Raw genomic sequence first — 18650 nt, forward strand, 5'->3', positions numbered from 1 at the left:
TATATTTTTTAATATTATATAATATTGAATAATAAACTAATATAAAATATAAGAAGTATAAGTTATTATTTAACAAAGTTAAAGAAAAATCATATTACATGTTTAACTATATAAAAAGTTCATATTGCATAGTTAAATAATAACAATCTATTTGTACATCTCATATATAAGCCTTGATTTATTCCAAAAAAAAAAATCTAAGAACAAAAGGAATTTTTTTTTATATATAATTTGGTTTACATTGGTTTGGCACTAGTTCTTACCCACTTTACCACCGATTTTGAATCAATTACTTAACCGATTACTAGTTCAAGCAGTTAAATCATTTGGTCTAATCCGGTTCCCAAAATCATGACTGGAACTTGTACGAGTGCAGGGCAGAGAAAGTTGAATATAGCCAACCAGTTTCTGTATTTTGCCGACCAGGAAAAAAAAATCCATCGTTGGTCACAGTATTTTTCATTCAGCTTTTGCTTTCAATAGATGTTTCTTTCTTTCAATAATGAAGTAAACTTTGGCACATAGTTCTTCTGTAGAAACATGAAAGCAGTAGTCAAGTTGGATGCATTCTGTTCTGTACAGATGCTCACCAACCCTACAATTCGTTTGACTGAATTCCATTGTTTACGGGCACAATCCCATTCAAAATGTCCGCACAAACATTTTCTTTTCTTTTTATCGGTTAATTTTGGCTGAGGTGAAATAAGAATATCACTTTAGAATTTAATGTTAAAAAAAAGGATATAACAGCTGAAGTTTAAGAAAAATAAATGATATCAATGATTGAAACCATATGAAAACTAGTTATTAAAATCAACTACTACTGCTTCCTCTAAAAGTTAAGATGAAATTCATTCAATGCATCCTAGCTGGAAATTGATTAGTTCCCCGAAAATAGACTTTATGACACTTGTGGTATAACTCTTGAGCTGCCCAGCCAAACACTATCATTGTCTTGCTTCAACCTAATGAACTCAAATGAAAAGAATGCTGTTTCAGTCTTCACAACTCCTAGTGTTAGGACTTACGAGCTAGTTACTGATAAACAGCAGCAGCAGATCTAAAACTCCAATTCCGGTGCCTCCCTCATCAAAACTACGATAGAAAACAAATATTCCAAATGTAAACGAATTAAAGTAAAAAATGGTTCTATTTTCTACTCAAATGGTAAGTTGACTGTTCAAGTTTCACAATCTGAAGAAAGTTGTTGGTTAGGTATTAGAAATCCTTTCAGAGACTTGGGCAACTATAATAAACAAACTATTATGAACACGGCAGTGTTTGATACTACAAGAAATGTGACTACTGCTTTTTTTTTATAATGAAGTTCTCCTCAGGCTGCTTTTGCCAAAAATAATTTGCAGCCTCTATCCATCGGGGATGAACCAAGAACTTATTTTCTTTCACTGCCCACCGGGACTTCTCGGTTCCAGCATCAGTACCAACTACGTGTGTCACAGAGGAGTTAATTTCTGTCAAACAAGTAGCTCCCATCTGCTCCGCCATCTTCTGCAGAGATGGTAATGCACCATGAAAAATACGGCTGAAAACGATCACACATCCACTTAAGACTTCACTTCGAACTGACGACAAAACCTAGAAAAAATGTATTGATTTCAGGACCTCATTGAGAGAATCTCACATTAGGATTCCAAAATTAACTAAATATTTCCACAAACAATGCTAGAGACACAAGACAAATAAATATGAACAACATTACTACCTGCCTCACATCTCGGTCAACAAGATCTTCTTGATGTTTCTACAGAAGGTTCCGCACCACACAATTTTAGTATTATATCAGAAACAACAACCATTTAATCAGGATGACATAATGAAGGGTGACATACATCAAAAAATATGCAATGGACTTGCTTGAGCACTTTGAGAATTTTAGCAAGTGCTCCATCAGATTCATCTTCATCGCTCTTCAGTTCGGCAAGGGATTTGCAATTGAAACCAAACTGCCGACAACTTGAAGCAAAAAAATGGTATCTTTCCATCAGTATCAGATTATCTTTATGCTTCATCCATGCCTGCAACATTTTCAGACATCCCATTAAAAGGAGTTGATTTTAGTTTATAATCCAAATGACAAAGAATGGCACCTGAAACATTAAATGGGTACAATTAGCACATTTTAAAGTCTCGAGGTTTCTATATAGAAAATGAACTTTGCAGGGATAATTAGAGTCAATCTCAAAACAGAAATAGGAACCAATGTTAAACAATAATCAGGCAAACCATTACACCAAAACCCTCAAAAGAGAAGACAAGCCATGACAGTAATAGTAGTTTAAGCACTTTAAAATTAATTCTCCCCAGTCAAACTGCTATATAAGCCGTCTTCAAAGCCTTTGGGAAGGGGCCATGTGTCAACATCTTTAGACACAACATTCAAACATGTACTCATAGAAAGAATAAAAAGTTCAACCATAACGAAATAACACCTGTATGCATATAAATGTCAAAATAATCTGATGTCTAAACTGTAATATTAATACATATCAATATAAATGAAAACAGAATTATTTTATTTCCTAAAATTAACACAACTCAATAGACACCACCAACAGGGAATGAGTGGAGCCATAGTTCCTCATCTTCGTTATAAATTATTGAAAACAACATTGCAAAGTAAAACTGATTTGAACATAACTAAAAGGAAACTATTTTTTTCTTGAAAGTAAAGACAAATAAAAAGTTTGAAAATGCTAATATGACAATTTGATGTAGTCACTAGTCAGCTCCGTAAAATGATTTCCAAAAAACCTTGACACGCAGGTGTACAGGACACTAGCTATCCTTTTCTTTTTTATTACGAACTCGGACTAATTAATAGTCATTCTAGCCCCACAAAATGCAAAAAGGTAAGTAAAACTAATTCCTTCCTTATTATTATTATGTCCCCACATTTATTCATTCATAGTATACAATTATATTTCATTTATTTTGTCCCAATTGAAACATTTTCATTTAGAAGTTGTCTGACCAAAGTTGTGAGTCTTATAAGAATGCTTTTAATGAATGAATAGGATGCATGTCTTTCAATGCCACTAAGCAATTGAAAAACAGTACTTTTCTTCCATTATAACTAAATTATTATAAACAAAACGAAATTGACTTCATCACATATATGCCAAATCATCATGTTGTTCATATAGGTAAAAAGAAAAGCATTCTAGGGATGTCTTCTACATAAAATAACTATCATCAAACATACATTCCAATTAAATACTCACAAGTACAAGTCAGAAACTAGCAATGAACTCACGTGTTCTGTATCATCAAGAATTAGGACTGCACTTTCTTGCCCTAACACAACATCAAGACCTTTTTGACGCTGTTGAGTCCCATCATCTCGAGAAATAACTTTAGCATTGAAATATTTTCCTTGAGGATCAAGTAGCTTAGCCATCTCTAATGCATAAGGCCGATCACCCATAGTATATATGTACATCTCAAACATTTCACTTGCTTCTTTTAGAAATGGGCGGACAAAGGGCCTCAACTTGGTCATCATATGCATATGCTCCAATTTGAAAAGGCTACCTTTGGAGACATCTGTCATTTCATTATATACAAGTCAAGAAAGACAACATATATAAGAAGCCAATAAAAACCCAGAAAATCAAAGCTGAAATGAAGCAAAAGTTATCAGAAAATACACACAGAATGAACTATACAAGTGAGTAAGGTAAGAATATCATCTCTCTGTATAATTTCACCTACTGTATCTTTCCCTTTTCAGACAGTTTCTATGACAGAAAGCTGTCACCATTGTGTAGCTGTCAGTCTGTTATATCAAATAGGTTAGTCTCTGACAATTACAACTGTCACATCAAGTTAGTTCTGACTCAGCCTATATACTCCTTTCGATCCTTTATATAAGAAACAAATGGTTACACTTTTTTGGTCCAAATTATAAGAAATAAATACCTACTTTAAAATGTATCAATTACTAATTTCTTTTAATACCCTCACACGAGTGGATGCATTTATTAATGCATTAACAATACAAGTTACACTCATTGGTGGGACAAGTTATCTCTTGAATTAGGTGTAGTGTGTCATTTAATGCTACTACTATTTAAAGAATCAATCCAAAGGGTATTTTTGGAATGAAATTTAATTCTATGACATTATTAATGAAAACTAACCATCTTAACTACTTTGATTGATTTTCATAAATTAGTACTTATTTGTTTCTTATATAAAGGGTCGGAGGGAGTATTTCATTGTATTGTAATGTAACAACTGAACAGTGTGATGTATCAATCCTTTAGTTTGACAAAATATTATTCTCTTTCTCTCATGTATTCTTGAAACAAGAAATTAATTTTAAAAAAATACAAGAATTTAAGTTAGCATGCTAATCTATTCAAGGAACTCTCACCTGTATAAGAGATGCCATTTTTAGGACAGCATGATTCTATTCTATTTATGACATAATAATGTGTTACATGAAGCATGGTTGTTGCAATTGTTAAAACAACAATATATTATCTTTTAGCAACCAAAGAAACATGAATGAATCATTCTTTATTCAGCCCAAAATTTCAAAACAGTATTAAGGACAAGTATATACCATTGTGTTTCAAAATGCATGTTGGAAAGTCTCAAAATCCATTCAAGAACCACAATTGAAAAAATAGACAAAATTGACTCATTCATTCCCCTGCCACACTTTTATTACAGTATCAGTAGCTTCAGTAACTAACGACCCAAGTCCAAAGTATAAAATGCAAACATTCCAGTGACAGATTATCTAATCACAACATTGATTCAAAAAGCAAACATTCTTATCTAGCATTCATGTCTATTGTTCTATATCAAGACAAAATTGCACCAATAAAATAGACTAATTGATATTTGATATCAATGAAATGTGATAAAAACAACATAGACAGGAGATAACACTTTCTGTGTTAAACAAAACTGCTTTTAGAATACCAATTACTGAAAGCAAAAGCATATTTGTTTACACATACCTCCTAGAGAATCTGTCTGGTTAAGTAAATACGACTCTTCTGAACTCAAATCAGCAAGGTGAGTGGAATTTAACAGTGTGTGATCTAGGTCAAGAACCAAGTAGAGCTTTTTACGACATAACAAGCTCTTCATGTCTGTATTGCGCAATCTAGAAATTTCCTCATCATGCAGTCTCAGTCCCTGCAAATACAAAATATTCCATCATTTTTAATAAGATATTATTTGACTAAACTAGATAGATTGGCTACGTTATGTCTACCAGGCTGTCCATCATGCTAACCAAATCATGAAAATGAATATAGGATTTTTATATTAAAGAATAAAGGCCAGAGAAAATGTTATAATAATGTTTTCAAACCAACGTCATCAAACTCTGGTGGCACATATAATCCATAGATTCAACTGTATACTTACATTACATACGAATGCCCCAGCACAACATATTTAAATTCTAATAGGGATTTCAATAGATAAATATATTCCAAATGAACTGTGCAGATGCAAAAGGCTCACCACAACACTTTTTTGTAAAAATACTAAAATCAATAACCACCATTAAACCAGGAAATCACTACTTCACATACTACAACTTATTTCGACTTGATCTAACAGTTACGCAAAATCTGTGCCATGCAGCAGCAAATATCCAAAACTAAATTTGTAATTCCACAAGATAGCCATCTGAAACAGCTTATACCTTATGTATGTACCCAAATGTCACACCGGCTTCCCCATCCAACTTTTGCCCACAACGTATACACATATTTCCAAAAGAGCCAGGATGGGTACATGCATCTACCTCCGTAGATGCCTCTGCAACAACAAAGAAAATTACAACACTTTCAAGGCAAAATGACAAAGTTATACAAGAAAGAACCATAATAATAGTTGCACAAACATGAGAAAAGATTGTGCAGAATTGGAGTCGTTACAATTTTGAAGTCATTTATTATCTAGTGGCTCACAAAAAAGGTAGGGTGGGCTTTAAAAGGAATCTGTTACTCTATAAGAACTGACAGTGTCACTGTGTCAGTAAAAAAAGTTCTAGGTGAAGTGGAAAAATAATTGTTTGAGTAAAGCAAGTTACAGATGGCAATGCAAGTTAGACAAGCTTAGGTTCAGCCAGTGAAATAGTTCAAGTGAGGTTTACACAGATAAAACCAAAACGTTATGAAACCCTACATTAAAAATTAATTTGTTTGCTCTGAAAGAGGAACAGTGTATGAATAAATTTCCTGCAAAGATAATGAAAGAAAGAACTAAAACAATCAAAATTACCTAAATTTCGTTCAATGATTCCTTCTGAAGTAGACCCCTTAGTTTCCTCAATGCTTTCAAATTTACGCCTTTTAATTCTGCTTTAATTCATAGATTAAGTATAACTGTGAAATATGATAAAAAATGAAGCAAGAAAAACAAAATCATAGCACTATCTCTGAGAATGCCTATGCAACACAAATGAACCAAATCCATGAACCCTAAAATATCAGTCATCCCTCTTGAGTTTATGCAAATTTGTTCACAATTCCACAGACCAGTCAGACCACTAGTAAAAATAAGTTCATAACTAGTAATAATATACATTCAACAACATAATTGACAGGGAGGGAAAGAAGGATGCAGTCAAGATCCCACACACATTACCTAGACCATAATTTCAGTGTGCCTCCTCTAACTATCATATAAACAATAATGCCCTGATGTCATTAAAAACTCTCATTATGATCTTTTATTATTTTTCAGAAACAAACTATCAATCTTAGAAAAATAATTGTCAATTCTCGATACTGACCTGTGATAAAAGAAAATCCATTTAAAAGTAGCTAACAAACAACTACCTAAGCTAGTAAGCTATAATCATAATTATCAATCCTGAATACCAATGCATAGTCGCTGACCCCAAAACCATTACAGTGGGACAGCAGACAGTGGGATGGATGCCATTAGAAAATTTTAGACGTCAGTTAAAAAGTTCATGGATAAATGTATATACATGCTCAAATATTTAAAAAAAAATAAAAATAAAAATAAAAAAATCAGAGACATTTATATGCTGGCAATAGAGAACAAAGATCAAAGATGAAATCATGAAAGACCTGTTAGAGAAAGAGAGAATGCTTGAGCAGTAAAGGAGAGCCAATTTGGCAAAAAATGAATACAATAAATAAGAGTTCAGTTCTGTTACAAATTACAATATATAGATGCAGAAGTTGAACTCAGTTGATGTGACAGATGTAACTGCCACCTAACTGTCCTAATAAAATAACAGCTCTACAAAGATGTCAGCTGTTACACAACCTAACTAACTGAGATATAATAGGAGAGATACACAACAAGTGTACAGAGGAAATGTATATCCTCACAGGGAAGAACAAAGTCAGAGAGCAGGGAACAGTGAGAGTGAACTGAACAGAAACACTGAAACAGCAGAACAGAACACCAGTGATATTGCCAAAGAACAGAGCAACACCAGAAATACCAGGAAGGTGCCACAAAATGTCAGCAATGGGAAGAGATACAGGAAAAAGCACCAGAGTAATGGGACATGTTTCAGAAACATAAAGGTGCATGACGTATTTAGAATAGGGCTTCAATTTCAAACCCAGAATAAGTGAAATCACAAATAGTCCCCTAAAACCCTAAAAGAACACAGTATTGTGGGCATAAAGAGGGGTTTCAACCATTAATCAAAGTTTCACCAATTGATGCTCTAAATTCACACATTTACAGTGCTATAGCAGCTGTAATAGCCACACCATGAAAATGAGTAGTGGCCTAGGGCTGCAACAAAATGCTCCACCACAATACCAGTGCTATAGTGCGGAATCACCACCTATGACTAGAACTGAAATCTGAATCACCACAGTACCCTTAAAAAGACAAAAACAAAAATAAGTGTTGTTCAACTAGATGGGGTCAATAGTCAGCCCTATGGATTAATTGAATGCTGTTGCACTCTATCAAAAACCAAATTTTCATTAAAACCACCAAGTCATCCACATATGATATATGAACATCACTCACACCTGATAAACTTCAATATATTTATAATTTGTGAATCACAATTGACAACAGCCGCTTAACTCACCATAGCACATATAAACATATAACAATAACAAAAAATAAAACAGGTAATGAAGAGCACCTGACACTCTCAAGATCATCCTGGTTTTCGGCTTCATCATCTGGTGACAAGTTGGGTGAACTTGCATCTAGTTCAGCATCAAGAAATGCAATGAAGTCATCACTGCTGGACGAATGTACAGGAGAATCGGCAACAACACTCATCTGCGTCAAAACAAACAAAGACAAATTCAGAATGCAGTGATGCAAAGTGCCTTGAAAGATGAGATTTTATCACCAACAAATACTCCTGCTTGAAACAAACTGGTCTCTTTATTCAATCTCATTTTGTATTATTATGATATGTTCTAATTTGCCAAGAGCATAAGCATTATCACACTACTAAAATTGCATCTTTTCTGAGTTGACAAAGACAAATAGAGTAGTCAAATAATTAAAAATATGCAAGACACACATTAATTTGCTAATGTATGGTTAGAAATCTAGCTAGCTTCTATCATGAAAGCTTCTTGCACATGTATTTTTATAAGAAAAATTGCAGGAATTTCCTTAGACTTTTGATTTGCATAAACATCCACAAAAACATCTTACCATTTTTTATTTGCAAGTAAACCCGTAGATATTTCCTGTGGGTTTTCGTGCGTAAGAAAATCCACAGAAAAATAGCATATTTCTAATAGTGTCATTGACACACACAAGAGCACACAAACCTTGTTATTAAAAATACTCATTAACAACGAGGGTTCACTTTCTCAATCTCACATTCACAAACCCCATAACACACTATTCAAATCGCTGTTTTTTTTATCACATAACACAGAAGCTTCATCTTCTTCTTTTCAGCACTCATTCTCATGTTTTTTTCTTCTCTCCTCATCGTAAAAGATGTATAATCCATCATATATGCACGCATACACACTATCCAATCACTAAAATGGATGATGCATAGCACAACACATACAAACTGGCACTCTCATCGAATTTTCTTTCTGGCTGAACAACACATACAAAAAGAGGACACTAGTCAAAGAATGGTGAAGACAAGGAAATCAAAAATGAAACCCTTATAAAAATGAAATCAAACATGAAATAAAAAACAGAAATTAACGAGATAGAAAATGAAACCCTAGATCATAGAGATGAGAGAGTGGTTTGAAGCAGCACAAGAGAGAGCGGAGCGAGGGTTGCGCGTGAGTGAGTCGTGTCGTGAGAGAGCAAGAGTCGTGTCTCCAAACATGAATTTCAAACTATTTATTCTTCCGAAAAATAGCCTAATAATCCAAATCTTATATTTATTTTAAAATATAAAATAAATAAATAAATAAATAAAGATATCCAAATCTTATATATTAAATTCAGATAACTATATCGCACCAGAATACTTTTAAAACTATTTTTTATTGGAAAACTGTAGAGATTATTTTAACTTTTAATTAAAATTATTATTTTTCATATTTACTTATGAACAATTATCTTGTATCATAATATTTTTTCAGATTATTCTTGGATTGAAGTGTTTTAAAAAAATCTTTCAATTTTTTTTATCTAAATTAAATTTTATTTATTCTATTTATTTATGAAATATATTTTAATATTTTAAATTAAATTTCAATATTTAAAAATAATTTCGTATTATGATATAAATTATTTATCTTAAATCTAAAATATAATTTATATGTTTAAAATATATATTGTATAAATTTCAAATATAATTTATACATTAAATATAACATTTATTTGTATATATAATTATAATGAGTTATTATAATTTTAATTATATATAAGACTTAAATATGATTTTGGTCCCTCAAATATAATATATGTGAGATTTTGATTTTTTAGATTTTAATTAAACAATTTTAGTCATTTAAATATCACAGTTTGCAATTTTATTTTTTCAATTTTTATCTATTTAAGTTTCATATATTAGTAATTTTAGTAATAATAAATATATAGTATTTAACATATTAATAAAACAATTATATATAAATATATGTAATTTAGTTCAATAATTTTACAATTACAATACTTAAAATACAACTATGATATTTTAATGATTTTAAAGTTATTTGATTAAAATTTAGAAAATAAAAATTACTTAATTGCAATACTTGTAAGATTAAAATTATTTGAGGATAAAAATGTAATTAAATTTATATATAATAAATATTTAGCCAGTTAAATACATAAGTTAAAATACTAGTTAAATTTTTAATCTAAAAAAATGTACTTAAATTCTTGATCTTTTATATTTTTGATAATTAAATCTCTAAAATTAGTAAAATTATCACAAAATATTATTTCTGTAACGTTTAAAAATCACCATAAATTAATTACATGAATTAAATTTCAAAAAAATATAAACATTAGAAACTTAGTTACATACTTTTGAATTTTGGAGACATAATTAAAAAAAATTCAAAACGTTCATGAATCAATTGTATATTAATCTTAAATTATATAATTTTTTTTTATTTTTTAATTTTACAAACATATAAATATTTATATGAATATCTAAATATTTATATATATATATATACAAAAATAATAATAAATTTTGATATAATAACAAATATTATATCAATTTAATTTATAAAAATACATATTAGTAGAATATTCTATTAATAACATTAACATTTATTTTATGATTTTTGATCCTATTTATATCAAATGTTTCATTAAAATACAATTATTTAATTACGATCAAATATATAATAGGTAAATAATATTGGTAGTTAACATTAACCCAAATAAAATTGTTGTATATTAAAACAAAAATTTAAGTATTTATTAATAAACTTAAGTATTAGAGGAGATTGCGGCAATTCAAGGTGTTGCACAAACTCTTATACTTGTTAGGCAAAATTAGGTTAGATTGAATTAGGCTTGTTAGTTTTTAATTTAATTTTAATTGAAAATACATTGTTTGAATATGATTTATTTGTTTGTTATAGGCTTTTTTTTTAAATGCTTTAGTCTCACTTGCACAAAATTTGTGCTAACCAAATGTAAGAGCTTGTTCAAGAGTTTGTTTTTGTAACAAATTAAGATGGTTCTTTATGTATGTGTATATATATAAATACGCAATAATCATTCTTTTTTACAAAAAATGTATTGTCAATTGGGTTATAAAAATCTAAAAAAAATCAAAATGAATTGATATATAGTTACCAAAATAATTTTTATGACTAATAAATTAATAACCATTAATCATTAAAAAAAAATGTCACCAAATTATTTTGTATGTCAATAATAATCAATAATCATTAAAAAAAATGTTATGTAACTTACCTTAAAAACACATGATAAATAAAAGGTAAAGTTCTAACAAGTTTATTTGGAGATATAAATGAATATCATATTCTGATATTATACCAATGTTGGTACTACATGTGTAATTTTGTCGATACTTAATTATATGTTTATTTATTTGTAGAAACTCTATTAACATCTAATAATCAATATGTATAACAATTAGTTATTTATGTGCAGATTATTAGTTACTAAAGACGTAACTTATTTAATAATATAAATCACTTAACAGAGTCAGAATAATAATTATATATATTAATTAGATTATACGATATAAAAAAAAAAGATTCTAATACAATAAACAAGAACATTAATCGCGTATCTTATCTCGAGCATAAAATAAATATAAAAAAAACTTTATCTATCACATTATTATTATTATTATTAGAAACTCATTTATGGTTATTTATTAATAAAATAATTTATTACAAAAAGTATCATTATTTAACGAATCTCATATAAATTCTACTCAATAATCTAGTTGGCCTATCAATTTCAACCTGATCCGATAAATAAATAAATAAATAAATATATATATATATATATAGACATTTTTTTAACCATATTTACTGGTCCAAAGATGTTGCGTTTCTTTGCATTTTATTTATTTATTTCAATGAAACAACTAAACATAGACAAATAAGAAAGTATATACTTTGCTTTAGTTCCTAACCTTAAAATTACACAATGTTTTCATATTTTTTTTCCTCAATGTTCTCGTAATTAATTAATAAATAATACTATTCATACATTGATTGTTAGTTAATATGAATTGTATTGATATATAGAAAATGATAGGACCAATTCTGTCTATTAAACTATTGATTAGATAAATGAGAGGAATGTTAACGCATTATATTTAAGTTGGATAGTATAGAGAAGAAGAATATTTAGTTACATGATTAAGATCATGAATCTTACATCATAACCCATCAACTAAATTGACACAGTTATCACCTAAACTGTTATTTATAAATTTCTTAATACTGACCAGCTATTTAAATATATGTTTGGAACTCATTTTTCAACATATTTTTTTCTTCTTTGTGTTGAAATGTGTAATTTATGTGAAAACTACTATTTCCTCTAATTTATGTGAAAATTACTATTTCCTGATTGATTCAAAAGTGAATCAAACATGACATAAATACAATTAAAAAAATAGCTTACCAACCACCATTTATACCACATTTCCATCTCATAAATATTAAATTTTTATATGTCCAGGTTTAATAATTATTCTAATCAAATCTTATATACAAATAAAATTTATTTTTTGGCAATGAATTATAAGAATACTATAGTTTAGTCAAATTCAATAGTTCATAATTAAAGAAACCTTGTGTTATTCAAGTTAGGTTAAGGGCATTGACATTTATTTTATATTAAGTTTTTCTATTACTATATTCACAAACATGATCATCTGGATTTATCTTTTAATTCAAAAATTATTTCTTATATGTCCTATATTGTTACTGTTCTTTCTTAATATTTTCGTTTTTCTTTCCTTCCTTAATGATCTTAATATCCATATATTGTCCATCAATCAATCATATTTGAAACAAGTTAGTACCATAATTTAAAAATTGAACCCAATTAACGAATTATAATTTCAAACCATAAACTTTGAAATATTTTTTTTTTCCATCTTGAATCATGAAGGTTTAATTAAAAAAATAACAGTATATATATATATTTTGGTAAAGATAGTAAAAAAAATCATATGTAGAACTAAAAAACACAAAATTGACACTCTTTAGAATCCTTTCTTTACTTTTTGTGTTTCAAAGAATTTTGGTTTTCGCCGTTGTCTCAGCATTTCAACTTTAACTCCAACAGGTTCTTGCCATGTTTCATCACATTCTGCTTCATCATCATCCACCCAGTCTTCTCTCACCAAATAATGTTGTTGATAATATCTGAAGGCCACAAACAGCACAAACACTGCCAATTATACAATTCGTTAGTGCATAATTATGTAAGTGTAATGCACAAAACTATATATATATATATATATATATATATATATATATATATATATATATATATATTTAGCTCTTTATAATATTTAATCCTCAATTTTTGTTCTCTATTTTAGATTTTTGAATTTTAGTTTTTTAATTTTTTTATAAAATCTACAATTTTAACTTACTATTAAATGTTAATTCAATGCTACTATGACTTGATATTAAGTAGATCAAGCAACATTAATATTTAATAATATATACTAAATTATACTTTTAATCCTCATTTTTATCTTATAAAAGTGATAATAAGAAATAAAATAGAATAAAATGAGTATCGAAAATACAATTTAATTTAAACATTACTAAATATTAATCATTACTGTACAACTTTTAGTTAATTCAGGTCATAATCAGTATTATGATTTTAAAGGGTCAATTGATGAACATGTTGAACCAAAATTGTGATTTTTACAAAGTTAGAGACTAAAATGAAGATTTTGGATTATATATATATATATGAGGAGGGATTCTTTTATTCCAGGAGTAAATCTACTTAAACTTATTCCGTTCAATGACTATGTTCTACATCAAATTTTAACGATTTAACTGTTTAATTTAAAGTTCTTAATGCATATATCAAATTTGTAAATTTTTAAAGTTTAAATTTTAAAAAAATAAGAAGAAAAAAAGTGTATTTTTTTTTTTTTACAAATAATTCACACCAAAATGTTAAAAAGGTTGAAATCAAATCTAAGTGGTTAATTAACTAAAATTGAGTCTTGAGTGTGCTTTTACCTGACCAAATGCGAGCAACAACTGATGACAAATTCCAAACAAGCCCAAAAATGGCAAGTGCCACGGCCTTTTTGTGAGAGCAAGAATCCCAAGCATCCCGGAATCGATTAATCCAAAAGTTTGCTTCATGTAATTAAAAAATAAACCATCATTCATCACATTAAGAAAACTCAAACGATTAGATTGTAAAACACAAAAGTCATCATACTAGTCGCCAAATTAAAGTATTTTGGCAGGGTTTGGAGTTTGGGGGTGGGGACCACCAGGATGTATGCCATGAACATTATTGTTTCATTATTGTGTTCTCAAGTCCCAACCCTATGAAGATAAGTCCAATACTTGTAGGGAATGGGCCCAAAATTGAGAAATAAAAAGCAAAGATGCTCATCCATGTGATGCATTAATTTTTTCAATTCCCATCCTCCACATTTTTAAATGTGCATAAAAGCCAAAGCAGGTTTAGATATCAATTATTTCACTAGAGGAGGTATAAATATAATTGAACCCTACCCATAGATTAATCATTTTTTTTTCTTAAAAGGACCCACCAAATCCACTATAATAGATCAAAGATACAAATCAAAGGTACAAAAGAGCCGTTTCCATGGCCATAATTATAAATACGTGCATGATCAAACTGGTGGGGCCCGCTCAAATTCTGCAACGTTTACATTTGACAATGGTGTCAAATATTATTATCCCACCTAGACCCACTTGAAGCTACTTACTACAACTATATCGTGTAATTTCATCTTATTTATGTCCCAAGGGAAGAATTAAAATGATGCTAAGATCAAAGCTACATTTAATTTAGGATTTTACCGAATGCAGTTAACTGTGCAGAATACGAGGAGCAGAATTTTGGCACAGTAAAAACTCCAAAGAAGCCTGAGGCAGTGAGAGAACAAGTTTAGTAACTGAAAAAAAAAACAAAATAAGACAAATTGAGGGAATTTTCACTCGCATATTAAGTGGTGCAAAGAGTGAGAAACTTTTGTATTGACATGCAAATTGGTTGTGTTGAGCACATGTTGTTCCAAAAGATTTGAATTGAAATGGTCATTATGTTCTTTTAATAGTATGCAGCCACAACACTAAACTGTAATTCACAAAACATTACCGAATTTGAATTCTATCTACGAATTGAATAAGCCTTCAGAAACTTACCGAATTTGGCCATCTTCCAAATGGTTATGGAGCTGCCACATCTTGCAAGAACAAAAAGCAAAACTGCCAACTGTAATTCACAAAACATTACCAAAGTTTATTCTTATGTTTTAATGTTAAGAAAACGGGATAACATCTTGGACATCTCACACCAACTAGTGGTATGATCAATAAAGTGTATATAAATAAAGAACAATTGTCACCTTACAAGTTGGTTGGCTTATAAGGTAGAGTTAACTCCCTTAAGAAAATATATTATCAGGGAGAGAAAAAAAAATACCTTTATTGTGGTACCAGGATCTCCAGAAAACATGGTTTTGAGTTTTGACAGAAACTCATTCAAGTAAGGAAGGATCAATTTTAGCACCCAAATGGCTTCTTCTTCTCCCAGTACATAGTTTGTGTCCTCTACATCTATGACCCCCCTGATTAGTTTGATTCCAAACAATAAGAATCAGAGAGAGTATTCAGTGTCAAGTAAAAAAAAATTGTCGTTTATTTTTCACCATTGTGCTGGGGTTATTACCTGCATAATAGTGATCTATAGAAGAAGATAACAGCTAGATAGATAAGGCCAATATAGGACATTACAGAAATAAGACTGCACAAACAAGGATCAAGATGTGTCAGTTCTTGGCACTCTTTTAAGAAGCAGAAGTGTAAGTACAAAATGAATTGAGCTGTGTGGTGATTCCTAACCTCAGATTGATATCCTTTGCATATGAAGATGAAACTATAGTGAATGTTCCAATCCCGAAGATAAATGCTGATCTAGAGATATCTCTCCACATGATTAAATCCACTGAAGAGTGACATATATAAAGAATGAATGCTAGAAATTGTAGTAAAGTTTGCCAACAAATTTGACTCTTGCATAATTCTGAAATGTAGATAAATCACCTAAACTATGTAGATTGTTCTGGGTCTGTGGAAAGCCACAGTACTCTTCTGCCTTTGGAACTGAATAGTAAAGATGAATTAGCCTTGATAAAAGCACAAATTGAAGGGAGAAAAACTTGAATGAAATTTAAAGGACCTTACTTGTATCAGCCTTGGAGAAATTTTGGTAAACTGTGGAATGCTTTCTAATGGGAGGAGATGGCTTCACAATTACAGGGACAGACACTGGCCTTTCATTTTTTTGATGAAATTGTCTGTTGGTACTCACAACCTTTTTAGGTTCTGGTTCACTCACAATCTTTTGTTTTTCTGATACATTCGCAACCTCCTTTTTTTCTGGTTCATTCACAAGCTTGGATTCTGGTACATTGATTTCCTTAACATCAAAGCTCTCCTTCTCCATCTCAAAGTCAATCTCCTCATCATCCACCTCCACGTCCTCATCTTCTTCTTCTTCATCATCATCATCAAGAACATCATCAGAGTTTCCATCAACATGCACTGGTGGACACTTGACCATGCCATTGCCAGCATTATCTGAACTGCTATAAATGACCATCTCTTGGCACACACCAAAATCCTTGCAATTTTCATCATTATCAGCCAATCCATCAATGACTTTCCTTGATTCATCCAAAACATGGACATGATCCAACTCTGGTTTGTCCTTCCCAAACTGTATTGCATTTGCATTTCCCCCATTTCCATCAGCAACATTCTTAACAACTGAATCTGATTTGTTCTTTCCGAGTTGCTCAACATTCCTTTCATCAGATTCACCCACCTCAGATATGTTCTTTCTGTTTTGAATTGGACTCTTCTTGATTGAATCAGAAGAAATGTTGAGATCCTTACATTGTTGACTACTAGTACTATTCTTCTGGGGTTCTGTTTTTACTCTGGCTATTTGAATTTGGTTATTTTGTAACCCGTCGGACCTTTTTGATTTCCCAGTTTTTCTCTTTCCAGTGGCAACCACACCCCCAATTTGTCTTCTCTTCAATCTGGTGCCACCATTGGTTCCTTCTTCAGCATTTTTTTCTCCACTGAAGGCCTTACCTTCATCACTCTTCATCCTGCTCTCCCACACTGACCCTGCAACCACCCTGCTTCCAGCACCAACTCTTCTTCTCCTACTCACATCCATCTCAATTATATTCTCTTTTTTATTTTCTCCCTTTTCCTCTCTCTTTCTTTTTCTGCCTAACAATCAGTACTGTAATGGGACACGAGTGTTTGATGGATAAGAGGCTTTCAGCTGAAGAAATGGCGGTTGGCACTTGGTGGGGTGCAACATTGGGATCTCCTTGTAAAGAAAACTAAGAGAGAGAGAATCAAGGGATTGTGTGTGGAGTAAGAGACAGTAGTTGGTCTCTTTTTTTATTCTCTTTATTGCGAGCAAAGGGAAAAGTGAAGGTAAATTGAGTTGGGTTGAATGATTAGGGTGTTAAGGAGGAACCCTTTTATGTTTTATGCATAGATTCCTTAGCTCTCACATCACTCTCACCGAGGAAGCTAAAGTCAGTGGTCTCACCTTCCCATGCAGATGCAAATGAAGAACCTCTACCTATATAGTCCAATTTTCACATGATACATAATTGAGTTTCTTTTTCCGTAAAGTAAAAAACTTGACTACGTATCAGAAACAGTGAACCCGTATTAATCTCAAACTATATAATAATTTCTTGTAAGATAGAAAATCATGAAATAAACGATCGGTTAATAATTTTAAGTGTATTCCATATTTCATTGAATGTATCAATGAGGCATATAGAAAATGCAATGTGTGGTGGTGGTATCAGACAGTTTTGTGACAAGAAACCAAGGCACCCCCAATTTTTGTAAAAGCTAGACTTAATAAAGTTGAAGGATGGGAATTGGGAATAGTAATGGTAATTATATATCCATACGTTTGCGTTTTGGTTAATGGTGACGTTTGCTTGGTCATTTGTAGTATGGGTTTTCCATGCAGGTTTTATTTGTGTTAGATGTAATAGTATTTATGGGTAATAATTTGACATGGCCAGCATTTACCAGTATAGACGTACATCAATGAGTTAATCACTATTTATATAAACATTTGTTTGAAAGCTAAAAGCAAATAGTCCCATCACAAATTTACTTAAGCTTTTATATCTCATTAAGGAAGCTATGTCAAAAATTACACAAACAGAAGATATTGTGTTGTGTACGAGAAAGTTACTGCATGTGGGAATGTTTGCCGTAAGCGTAAGGCTAACCGTAGAATATCACAAAAAAGATGCACAAAACAAAACCTTCTCTCTACAGACCCGCCACATGAGTAGCTTCTTTTTGGCATGTGAAGTAAACATCAAATTGGTTGGGTACGATACTGCGGAAAGATCAAATAATTAACCTACCTCTCTCTCTCTCTCTTTCTTCTCAATTATAATTTATTATTAACTTTGTTTC

General features: G+C 30.7%; 2 protein-coding genes across 5 annotated transcripts; both read right to left on the reverse strand.

Annotated features, from left to right (window-relative positions):
• Positions 1 to 1131: 1131 nt before the first annotated feature.
• Positions 1132 to 9348, reverse strand: CPL4 (C-terminal domain phosphatase-like 4). Of its 3 annotated transcripts, XM_029273740.2 has the most exons (10): positions 9202 to 9320; positions 8787 to 9069; positions 8138 to 8280; positions 6271 to 6347; positions 5690 to 5805; positions 4992 to 5172; positions 3275 to 3564; positions 1851 to 2036; positions 1724 to 1762; positions 1132 to 1596 (listed from the first exon to the last, which is right to left on the reverse strand). In XM_029273740.2, the coding sequence occupies exons 2-10, from the start codon at positions 8805 to 8807 to the stop codon at positions 1303 to 1305; spliced, it is 1347 nt and encodes a 448-aa protein (XP_029129573.1). In that variant the 5' UTR covers positions 8808 to 9069; positions 9202 to 9320; the 3' UTR covers positions 1132 to 1302. The 3 variants fall into 3 exon arrangements, with proteins under 3 accessions (XP_029129573.1, XP_020229168.1, XP_029129574.1); XM_020373579.3 differs by lacking the exon at positions 8787 to 9069 and having other exon boundaries at positions 9202 to 9348; XM_029273741.2 differs by lacking the exons at positions 8787 to 9069; positions 9202 to 9320 and adding an exon at positions 8668 to 8769.
• A 3626-nt stretch (positions 9349 to 12974) lies between these two features.
• LOC109810156 (Reticulon family protein) lies at positions 12975 to 18361 on the reverse strand. 2 transcript variants are annotated; one of them, XM_020373549.3, is made up of 9 exons: positions 16359 to 17780; positions 16218 to 16277; positions 16017 to 16119; positions 15844 to 15918; positions 15598 to 15742; positions 15318 to 15387; positions 14973 to 15038; positions 14151 to 14273; positions 12975 to 13332 (listed from the first exon to the last, which is right to left on the reverse strand). In XM_020373549.3, exons 1-9 carry the CDS (start codon positions 17362 to 17364, stop codon positions 13145 to 13147), a joined length of 1836 nt encoding a protein of 611 aa, XP_020229138.1. In that variant the 5' UTR covers positions 17365 to 17780; the 3' UTR covers positions 12975 to 13144. The 2 variants fall into 2 exon arrangements, with proteins under 2 accessions (XP_020229138.1, XP_082931796.1); XM_083075670.1 differs by lacking the exon at positions 12975 to 13332 and having other exon boundaries at positions 14145 to 14273; positions 14973 to 15067; positions 16359 to 18361.
• Between the last annotated feature and the right edge of the window lie 289 nt (positions 18362 to 18650).

This window comes from Cajanus cajan, chromosome 5 (genome assembly GCF_000230855.2).
Source record: "Cajanus cajan strain Asha chromosome 5, NIPB_CcT2T_4, whole genome shotgun sequence".
Classification (NCBI taxonomy): domain Eukaryota; kingdom Viridiplantae; phylum Streptophyta; class Magnoliopsida; order Fabales; family Fabaceae; genus Cajanus; species Cajanus cajan.

What these genes read in the sequence shown, in the direction of transcription:
- CPL4 (XM_029273740.2), bottom strand. Translation starts at nt 8,807, where the DNA reads ATGAGTATTTTTAATAACAAG. An exon ending in TGAGTATTTTTAATAACAAG is followed by an intron (nt 8,281 to 8,786) that starts GTTTGTGTGCTC and finishes GTTTTGACGCAG; the next exon opens with ATGAGTGTTGTTGCCGATTC. An exon ending in CCAGACAGATTCTCTAGGAG is followed by an intron (nt 3,565 to 4,991) that starts GTATGTGTAAAC and finishes ATGAAATGACAG; the next exon opens with ATGTCTCCAAAGGTAGCCTT.
- LOC109810156 (XM_020373549.3), bottom strand. Translation starts at nt 17,364, where the DNA reads ATGGATGTGAGTAGGAGAAGAAGAGTTGGTGCTGGAAGCAGGGTGGTT. An exon ending in GCAAAGGATATCAATCTGAG is followed by an intron (nt 15,919 to 16,016) that starts GTTAGGAATCAC and finishes TTGTTTGTGCAG; the next exon opens with TCTTATTTCTGTAATGTCCT. An exon ending in TGCACAGTTAACTGCATTCG is followed by an intron (nt 14,274 to 14,972) that starts GTAAAATCCTAA and finishes AATTACATGAAG; the next exon opens with CAAACTTTTGGATTAATCGA.